An 11,603-nucleotide genomic window follows, 5' to 3' on the forward strand; every position below is an offset into this window, starting at 1 on the left:
TTATGTCCTTTTATATTGTGTATTCATTAAGAAATTATTGTAGCTCAGATATTTTTAACAATTTTGTTGAAGGGCCTATTACCAAGGACATTACTAGGCTACGATCCTGGGTGAAGTCATGTCCTCCAGGGCCATAGTCAACAGGGATGCAACTGGGACAAGGTTCTACTCCAAGGCCCACAGAAGGTAAACTATAGCCAGGTTTGTGAATAGTTGACACTCCCTTCAGTTCCTGGGAAGGCTCTTGCCAGGTAAGTGGGCAGGTCCTACTTCAGGCAAAATTAGCCCCATACAATAGCTGAGCAGGACAAGAATTGAGTCACAGTGTTGTTTCAGAAACCACAACTGGGCCCAGTGTCTGTGACTTGTATCTGGGGGTACAGATAATTGTGCCCCCTGTCAGGATCTTGGGTAGGCAAGAGTGTCCCTGGACAATAGATCAGTGGGTAGGGAGCTAGGTCTTAGGGCTACTTCAGAATACTCTGGTCAAGGTCAGAGGGCCTGACTCTGGGGTCAAGTTTCCTCCCAGATCCCTTGGCAGATGGTGCTGGTATAAGAAGCAGGTCCATATACAGCAGTATCTGAATCTACGGGGAGACTGGGGGTCTATAGACATCTTTTTTCAGTCTATAACCAGGACCATAACAGGAGAATGTGGCACATAGCTGTATGTATGCCTTCACAAAAAGGTCGTTCTCAGGCTTGCACTCCATCCATTTTTCATGACATCATACCTGGATTCCAAAAGTCACTTAAATACAAGTTCATAAGTGGAAAGCTGCACATTGGTGTTGGTGGGAAGCATAAATGGGGAAACCTCCTATTACACTATCTTTCTCAGCCACATATTCCTGATGAAATTAAAAATTTATTTTATGGGGTGCCTATGTGGCTCAGTTGGTTAGGCTGTTGGCTCTTGGTTTTGGCTCAGGTCATTAACTCAGGGTCCTGGTATAGAGCCCCATGTCAGGCTTCTTGCTCAGCACTAAGGCTGTTTGAGGATTCTATCTCTGCCCACCCACCCTTTCTAAAATCAATGAATAAACCTTTAAAAAGTTGTTAAATTATTGAAGAAGAAAGAAATTTATAAATGAGAATAATTTTGGAGAGGAGAAGGGTCATGTGGAGCCTCAGACAAAGGCTTAGAATACATACAATTTTGAGAAATTCACTGCATTTAATGATCACTTTCAGCCTCTCATGGGGATTTTATTAAAGAGGGGCATAGTCAACATAAGTTAAAACCCTAGCTTATTTTGATACACTCAGTGTCATTTTGAAAAACTGAAGGGATAAATTTGTTTACACTTCAAAGCAATAGTTTTACTACTAAAATACAGCACATTGACAGAAAATGAAAAATATGATTTTTTCAAATTCCTTTTATATTATTGTATTCCTAAATAATGCAAATAAATTTGAGAAAAGTGTATGAATTTTTCCCATATATATTACATATCACTTCAGCATTTCAAATATTTTATGTCAGAGATTATGTGCCAATTGGCTTCATATTTAATATATATGTATACACACACACACACACACACACACACACACTTTCTCATTGAAATGATATAATGTCTGTACCAGGAATAAGTCAATGAATGTATGACTGTCTGGAGACAGTGAAATAGATAGTCTATGCTGCTTAACCAACAGTTGCTTAAAAGTCCCTATGTCATCAAATAACAAAGATCAAATTCTTGATCGTGCCATATATCATCTTGGAACTTGCACCCCTTCACTTCTTTCACCATGAACATCTGCAGTCTGTGACATGTGAATAGAGGACATGGAAGGTCAGTTATTTTTATCTTAAATCATCTAGTCAGGTGTTACACATGGTTATTTCCCTGATGATTTACAGATCATCTTATACTTCAAAGACAAGGGAAGTGCAGCATGATTCTTAGTCCAGAAGAAGGAAATCCAGATTATTAACCAGCATCACAAATCAGTGAGCTCTCTTTCCTGATTACCAAGTGTTTGGCTCACTTAATTTTCTCCAAAAGATAAGTTCAACCCTCTCAAAAAGAGAAAACCAAAAGTTGTATTTAGCCATGTGATGAGGAGGCAACCAAGAAGGTTCTAGAAATGATTTCTTTTATCAGATGACCTGTGAAATACAATTCATCAAAATATGCAAAATTTTTGGTGATTCAAGGTCCTAATAACATGAATAAACAGTCCTATAAAGAACTCAAGAGGAACCTGACTGGCTCAGTCGGTAGAGAATGCAATCATTGATCTTGGGGTTGTGAGTTCAAGCCCCATGTTGGGCTTGGAGTTTACTTTAAAAAGTAAAAAAAGAAGAGAAAATGAATACAGGCAGAAGAGCAGATTTCCTGGGAAAATGACGATTTCTGTTTGGGGCGCCTGGGTAGTGTGGTCGTTAAGCGTCTGCCTTTGGCTCAGGGCGTGATTCCGGTGTTCCGGGATCGAGTCCCACATTGGGCTCTTCCGCTGGGAGCCTGCTTCTTCCTCTCCCACTCCCCTGCTGTGTTCCCTCTCTCGCTGGCTGTCTCTCTGTCACATAAATAAATAAAATCTTAAAAAAAAAGAAAAAAGGAAGAACTCAAGAACAGGAGAAACACAGGAGTTGGTTCTCAGATATTCTCAAATCTCACTGGGCAGATATGTGCGTGCCTTCTATATTATAGATGAAGAACATTCATAAACAAAGCCACTTTTCTGTTTCCTTGGACCATATTCACCACTTTTTCTCATTATTACACTTGGCTCATTCCTCCGGAATATTTTTTCTCCTTTTCCAATATCTTCATTGCCTACTTACCATGCTAATTGTACAAAATGATTTTCTTGTGGCTAAGTGGTTTTCTCACCCCCCTTCCTGAGGGTGTGTATTTGGAATCTTTTGGAATCTTTGCATAAAAATATTTTACAAATATTCACTGATTTCTTCTGATCTCTATGAGAGGAGTGAAGTTTCCACTACATATGTATGAGCCAGGACATGTAATTATTTGCTTTGTTCAATGCTATGTGGCCTAAAATGTCTTTTTATCAATTCTAAGCTAAGGACTTTAGAGATAGCGCCCCCCCCCCCCCATTTTGCTTTGGCTGCTTCTTCCATAACCATGAGAAGTAAATTCTTGAGAAACTTGTCACTTTCCAAACATTTTTTTTCTGTGCTTGATTTCTTCATCGTTCAAACAGAAGGTTCTTATGAAATGTCCAGTTAAAAAAATGGAAAACATTTTATGTATTTTCAAGCAGAGATAGATTCAGAAAATTAATTTAATAGGAGATGGCGACACCAAAGAGCTAAGTAGAGAAAAGAAAAAAGCAACCACAGGAAGCTTCTGTCACTTTGATAAATGGAGACACCTGGACAATGTGCCTTCCTGTAGCTCATGAATGGGACCTGCATGTAAAATATGAAAGCAGGATGGGGACTGGCAGGCAGTATATAGAACCATAGAAAGAGTAGTTTTCTCATAGGAACTGGAAACACAGAAAGTCTCAGCCGTTTCCTGGAACCCCAATGAAAACTGACTGGGAGGAAAAGAGAGAACATAGATGCTGAATTTTATTCTATAAGGCTTCATTTTGTTGTTTTAATTTTAATTCCCATATAGTTAAAACCATGTTATATTAGTTTCCAGTGTACAATGTAGTGATGCAACAATTCTAAAACAAAACAAAACAAAAACAATTCTATATATTACTCAGTGCTCTTCAAGGTAAATGCACTCTTAATACCCTTTACCTATTTCATTCATCCACCACCCATCTGCCCTCTGGTAACTATCAATTTGTTTTCTGTAATTAAGTCTGTTTCTTACTTGTGCTCTCTCTTCAATTTTTTCCCTTTGTGCATTGTTTTGTTTTGTTTTTAAATTCCACTTACAAGTACGATTGTATATTTGTCTTTCTCTGACTGACCTATTTTGCTTAGTATTATTCTCTTTAGCTCCATCCATTTGTTGCAAATGACAAGATTTCATTTTTAAAAAATTTTATTTAAAATTAATGAACATAAAGTGTATTATTAGTTTCAGAGGTAGAATTTAGTGATTCATCGGTTGCATATAACACCCAGTGCTCATTACATCAAGTGCTTCCTTAATGCCCATTACTCCATCCCCCCACCCACCTTCCTTTCATCAACCTTTGGTTTGTTTCCTATAGTTAAGAGTCTCTTATGGTCTGTCTCTCTCTCTGATTTCATCTTATTTTATTTTTCCCTCCCTTCCCCTATGTTCATCTGTTTTGTTTCTCAAATTCCACATATGAGTGAAATATATTTGTCCTTCTCTGACCAACTTATTTCATTTAGCATAATGCCTCAAGTTCTATCCAGTCATTGCAAATGGAAAGACTTCATTCTTTTTGATCGCTGGGTAATAGTGCATTATATATATATATATGCCATTTCTTCTTTATCCATTCGTCTATTGATGAACATCTGGGGTCTTTCCAGAGTTTGGCTATTGTGGACATTTCTTCTATAACTATTAGGGTGCATGTGCCACTTCAAATCACTATGTTTGTATCCTTTGACATTCATATTTATACCTTTTTTATCCGTTCATCAATTGATAGACATTTAAGCTCTTTCCATATCTTGGCAATTATAAATAATGGTGTTATAAACATTGGGGTGCATGTACACCTGTGAATTAGTATTTTTGTATCCTTTGGTTAAATACCTAATAGTGCAATTGCTGGATCATGGAGTAGTTCTATTTTTAACTTTCTGAGGAACCTCTGTTTTGTTTTCTAGACTGACTACCCCAGTTTGTATTCCCACCAATGCTGCATGAGGGATCCTTTCCTTCACAGTGTCACTGACAATTGATACTTCTTGTGTTATTGATTTTATCCATTATGACAGTTGTGAGGTAATATCTCATTGTGGTTTTGATTGACATTTTCCTGATGATGAGTGCTGTTTTTACTCATTTTTTAGTTCAAGTTCAGTGAACATTTAGCCTTATATTAGTTTCAGCAATGGTCTTGCCAAGGACCTTAATGTTCTGCTAACAGTTTCTTTGAGTTTTGTTTTGGTTTGCTTTTGGTTTATTGGTTTGTTTTTGAATTCTGAATTTCTCAGAAATTCTAAAATCTTGTCTCTGAAGCTGAAATGTTACAATAAACTGTGGTTTCTTCATTTTTAAAGTGACATTTCCTTAAAATATGTAGGGTATATGTCCTTGTTATTTAAAAAAAATTTTTTTTGGAGGGGCGCCTGGGTAGCGCAAGCGTTAAGCGTCTGTCTTCGGCTCAGGGTGTGATTCCGGCATTCTAGGATCAAGTCCCACATCGGGCTCCTCCGCTATGAGCCTGCTTCTTCCTCTCCCACTCCCCTGCTGTGTTCCCTCTCTTACTGGCTGTCTGTCACATAAATAAATACAATCTTTAAAAAAAACTTTTTTTGGAAAGTTAATTATCTTAAAACTTGCACTTCAAAAGTTGCAGAAAGATTATAAGACTTTTCCCAAGTCATTATATTTACTTCCTTTAATTAACCACAAAAGAAGATGAAACTTTAAGCCTTAAGGCTTTCAGTGTGATCAAAGATTATTTTTTATCTATATAAGTAAATAGAAAATAGATATTTATTTTAACATGTGGAAAAATGAATTTTTTGCTCTTAATTACTATTATGAATGAATCTATTGTCTATGTTGATTTATGTTACTGATTTCATCATGTGTGAATTATTTTTTAATTAGTGTTACTCTTCTCAGATAAAGATGTTCACTTTTACTCCTCATGACTACTGTATATTTTTTTAAGTAAGCTCTGTACCCAACATGGGTCTTGAACTCATGATCTTGAGATCAAGAGTCATATGCTTAAATGACTGAGCCAGCCAGTGATTATGATATATAAACAATATTTAAATCTAAACAGTTCAATCTGCTTACTTTGTACATAATGATTTCTTAACTCACGTACAGCCACACAAAATCCTCTTCTAGCAAAAATTTTGACAATATTTCCTACAAGATTTCTATTTTTTTCAGTCATTTAACTATGTATTTATTTGAAATTTATTTTATCAAAATTATATTAAGGTAAGATATATATTGTTTTTTAATTAATTACTCACTTTTTAAATAATTCATCCTCAAAACACACATACACACACACGCACACATGAGTTGTGTTGTTGGTGTTGAGTTGGAGTTGTTGACACAAAATGAATAAACCTTTTAGAATCTCTAAAATAAAGGGTTTTTGTTTTTGTTCTTGTTCTGTTTTGTTTTTGTTTTTGTTTTTCCAGCCCAGGCTAGAACAATTGCCTGGGATACAGTCTTCACTAAGGATATGAAACATGAAATGTTAAAATCGTTAGATGAAAGCCATTTTAGAAAATTATAGACCTTATCTTATCTTAGGACTATAACCTAAGGACTTAGTTTATCTGGAGGACTGTATGACTTCAGTCCCATGGGAACTGAGGGGTTCAACTCCCTTAGCTTTATGTTGGAATGCTCCCTTTTAGGTTATTTACAAATGAATCAGATGTAAAATCTGTGCCCAGGTCAGAAATTGAATCTGCTGACTCCAGTAATGGTTAAAGTCTAGCTTCCTTGACAGCCCATGAGCAGGGCCCAAGGACATTAAAAATTGAAAATCTCCTTTATTTTGTCAATGTCTCACTTATCATTTATTTACAGTGCCTCAGTCATTTACTATTATTGCTGAGGTCCAAAGTCCAGAACAAAAATACATAATGACATATGAAAGCAGGGCAAATGTAAATTTTAATTTACCAAATATTAAAGAAATAGTTTTTTTAAACAGTGAAAATTTGCCAAGTGAGAGAAAAATATATGGATAAAACACAAATTTCATAATAGACCTAGTTTGGCTGCTGCCACTTTATCAAATTACTCTCACTATAGATGTCGCAAAAAATGCTTCTCCAGCCACTTTCTCAAAGCCCCCTTGACTTCTTTATTCCTCACACTGTATATAAGGGGGTTCAACACAGGTGTGAAGATGGTGTAAAAAGCAGAGACCACTTTGTCATGGGCCACTGAACGGTAAGATTTGGGCCGCATGTAGATGAATATTATGGCCCCATAGAAGAGCCCCACCACAGCCAGATGAGAGGAGCAGGTGGCAAAGGCTTTCTTCTGAGCTGCAGTGGACCGCATGCGGAGCACAGCAGCCAGAATGAGACTGTAGGAGGCCAAAATGAGAGACAGAGGGATCAAGAGCATCAGGATGCAGCACACATACATGAAAAACTCAAAAAATGTAGTGTCGGCACAGGCAAGGCGCACAAGTGAGGGTGCTTCACAGAAGAAGTGGTTGATTTCTCGAGAATGGCAGTAAGGGAAGCTCAGAGTGGCACCAGCCTGCATCAGTCCGTCCACCCCTCCCAGAAGCCAGGAGCCTGTGGTCATGTGCAAACAAAGCTTCTGATTCATGAGGATAGGGTAGCGCAGGGGGTGACATATGGCCACATAACGGTCATAGGCCATTGCCGCTAAGAGGAAGCATTCACCACCTCCCAGAGTGAGAAACAGGAAGATCTGAGTTCCACAGCCAGCAGGAGAGATGGACTTGGTGCCCATCAGGTAGTTGGTTGCCATTTTGGGGATTATGGTGGAGACCAGCATCATGTCCATGAGGGAGAGCTGGCTAAGCAAGAAGTACATGGGTGTGTGCAGCTGGGGGTCCTCATGGATGAGCAGGATCATGAGGGCATTGCCCATCAGGGAGGTGAGGAAGATCATGAGCACCATGGAAAAGAGGAACACATGGGTCGGAGTGTGGTTAAAGAGCCCTAAAAGAATGAAGTTTATCTCTGTGGTGTCATTTGCTTCTTCCATGGCTCCAGTCATGCCTGGAAGACAAGGAATGAGAGTTGCTTGAAGGGAAGTTTAGGCATTTACTTAAGAAGAGGTGGTCAAACGACGTAGAAAAAAGAATGACACTTGGAGAAATAATTACATCTTTAATCTTTCACTTTGTGACAGGATATTTGCCTTAGCATTCTATCATACATCTCTGCTATTATTACACAGTATTTTTAATCCTATGAAAAGTGCATAACAAGTATTGTTGCAGTACACATTATATTTCTATTCTTTCTGTATGTCTTGTTAGTATGCCACACATAATTTACTCATTGTGTTAGGAAATATTATGATATTCCAGTTTTCTAAAATGTTTGTACTTCTGTTTTGGAGAGCCTGATAGTCCCACATTTTAGTCAATAGTGATGTGATATATCTCTTAATTGTGACTTTTTCATGTTTCTCATGTGCTTAAATTAGTTTCTCAAGATTTCCTTCAATGCCATGAGGAATGTTTTAATGTAGAAAAATACACAAAACTAAATGTAGAACTACTATAACTCAGTTTGCAGGTGAAGGACACAAAATGGCTATATGTCTCTGTTTTACACGTGTATTCAGCACATGGTTTCCATATACCAGGCTCACAGCTACCACAGATATTGCTTCAGTATCAATACCACCACATTGGCCATGTCATCATGGTGTGTACTTGTGATGCCAGGGAATTTGTCTCAGTTTAGAGATCTTGCAACAATTAATTATTACACCTTATATGTACTCACAAAATGCTGAATTTAATTAAATATGTGCATTATAAAAATAAATTTCATAAATGAATATAACTTTAAGGCACATAAAAAAAAGTTTTAACTTGCAGCCTTAAACACTTTGCTACCAGTAATCATATATCCTTAAATATAGGAGATAAATTTATTTATTCACAGATTAAATTATTAATTAGCAAATTGACTACATTTTAATTATCTGGTTAGTTGGTTAATTATCTAGCTGGTTAATTAAGACAATCTTAAATAAATTTATACCTCAAATTACTCTGAAGTACAGCATCACCGTCGAGTAAAATATGAAACATCTTCTTTAATTTCAGGAATTAATAATCTTTTCTCTAAAGCCCCAAACATTAATTTTTCTTATCTTTAAGTATCTATGGAGTAGAATTAAATGTATATGCAAATGACTTTTTCTTTCATATTTATGTGACATTTCTCTTTTCCTTCGAAATTCACTCTTTCAAAGACAGTATTAGATTAATGATTACCAAGATGATTATGTTTGTGATTTTTCATAATCTATAGGATATTGAATCGTTCTTTAGTTTCTATGTAAATTAATTGGTGAGCAGTGCAAAATATTTTAAAAAGCAGTATCTTTTGTAAATATTAGCATTGTTTTCAGTGTCTAGCACATATGACCACTAACCATTATATCTTTAAATGATATAGATGTTCTGTTCATCAAAATAGCTATAAATAAGACATTATAATGAGATTATCACTCTCATGGTTTATTTCAATTATATATATTTATATATGGCTTAGTAAGTTATATACTGCTCCATTTTATTACACAATTTACATATAGCATAATATATTAATGAGTATTTAGGATATTTCTAATTTTCTATTAATATAATTTCTGGCCTCATACATGTGGCAAGACTTTCTCTAGTAAACAATATAAATATAGTGCTTTTTGGCTCTTAGATCCCTGAATCCCTAACTTTATAACTCTCACCAACCGTTAATTTTTGTTTCAGTTCTTCCATGTGATATTGTTAGTTATTTTTAAGGGCAATAATTATAGTCAATCACAGAAAAGTGAAAATTAATTTTGTTTAAATTTTAAGTTTATTAATGATACTGAGCAGAAACTTTTTTTAATAGAAATATTTTATTATGCTATTTTAGTCACCATACAGTACATCCCAAGTTTTTGATGTAAAGTTCCATGATTCATTACTTGTGTATAACACCCAGTGCACCATGCAATATGTGCCCTCCTTAATAACCATCATCAGCCTATCCCGATCCCCCACCCCCCTCCCCTCTACAGCCCTCAGTTATGAGTGACTACAGACTCTGGGAAACAAACTGAGCAGAAACTCTTTTAATCTTAAACATTTAGATTAATTCTGCAAACTCACTATTCAGAGGGATAACAACCAATACTAAGGAAATACAAACAATTATAAGAACATATTATGAGCAGCTATATACCAACAAATTAGGCAATTGGGAAGAAATGGATGCATTCTTAGAAGCATATAAACCACCAAAACTAAAACAAAGGAAATAGAAAACCTGAACAGACCCAAAAGCAGTAAAGAAATTGAAGCAGTAATCAAACATTTCCCAATAAACAAGAATCCAGGACCAGATGGCTTCCCAGGGGAATTTTACCAAACATTTAAAGAAATTATACCTATTCTTCTGAAAATTATTCCAAAAATAGAAATGAAAGGAAAACTCACAAACTCATTCTATGAGGCCAACATTATCTTGATCCCAAAACCAGAAAAAAACCCATCAAAAAGGAGAATTACAGAGTAATATTCCTGATGAACATGGATGCCAAAATATTCACCAAGATACTAGCCAATAGAATCCATTAGGACATTAAAAGGATTATTCACCATGACAAAGTGGGATTTATTCCTGGGCTGCAAGAATGGTTCAACATTTCCAAATCAATCAACATGATATATCACATTAACAAAAGAAAGAACAAGAACCATTTGACCCTCTCAAGTGATACAGAAAAAGCATTTGACAAAATACAACATCCTTTCTTGATTAAAACTTTCCACAGTGTAGGAATAGAGGGAACATACCACATATCATAAAAGCTATACACAAAAAGCCCACAACAAATATCATTCTCAATGGGGAAAATCTGAGAGCTTTATTCCCAAAGTTAGGAACATGGCAGGGAAGCCCACTCTCAGCACTGTTGTTCACCATAGTACCAGAAGTCCAAGCCTCGGCAATCAGAAAACAAAAAGAAATAAAAGGAATTCAAATTGGAAAAGAAAAAGTCAAAATGTCACTCTTCACAGATGACATGATATTTTGTGCAGAAAACCCAGAAGACTCCACCTCAAAATTTCCAGGACTCATACAGGGATTCAGCAATGTGGCATGATATAAAATCAGTGTACAGTAAATAGTTGCATTTCTATATACTAACAATGAGACTGAAGAAAGAGAAATTATGGAATTGATTCCATTTACAATTGCACGAGATACCTAGGAATAAATCTAGCCAAAGAGGTTAAGAATCTGTACTCTAAAAACTACAAAATACTTAAGAAATGAAGAAGACATAAAGAAATGGAGAAAGTTCCCATGCTCATGGATTGGAAGAATATACATTGTTATAATGTCTATGCTACTCAGGGCAATCTACACATTCAATGTAATCCCTACCAAAATACCACTGACATTTTTCACAGAACTGGAATAATTAATCCTAAATTTTGTATGGAACCAGTAAGGATCCCAAATAGCCAGAGGAATGTTGAAAAAGAAAATGAAAGCTGGTGGCATCGCAATGCCTGATTCAAGCTGTATTACAAAAATGTAATCAGCAGAACAGTATGGTTCTGACACAAAAACAGACTCAGATCAGTGGAACAGAACAGAGAGCCCAGAAATGGACCCTCAACTCTGTAGTCAACTAATCTTCAACAAAGCAAGAAGAATATATAATGGAAAAAAAGACCGTTTCTTCAACAAATGGTATTGGGACAATTGGACAGCCCCATGCAGAGGAATGAAATTGGAGCATTTTCTTACA

At 36.1% G+C, this 11,603-nt stretch overlaps 1 protein-coding gene across 1 annotated transcript; it reads right to left on the minus strand.

Moving 5' to 3' along the window:
* Positions 1 to 3,833: 3,833 nt before the first annotated feature.
* Positions 3,834 to 7,817, minus strand: LOC113261416 (olfactory receptor 2T33-like; the record flags this gene model as incomplete). The annotated part of the gene is made up of 2 exons (XM_026507539.2): positions 6,902 to 7,817; positions 3,834 to 3,880 (listed from the first exon to the last, which is right to left on the minus strand). Coding segments are annotated over exons 1-2 (963 nt in total), but the record flags the coding sequence as incomplete, so codon positions are not given.
* Between the last annotated feature and the right edge of the window lie 3,786 nt (positions 7,818 to 11,603).

This window comes from Ursus arctos, unplaced genomic scaffold (genome assembly GCF_023065955.2).
Source record: "Ursus arctos isolate Adak ecotype North America unplaced genomic scaffold, UrsArc2.0 scaffold_5, whole genome shotgun sequence".
NCBI lineage: Eukaryota > Metazoa > Chordata > Mammalia > Carnivora > Ursidae > Ursus > Ursus arctos.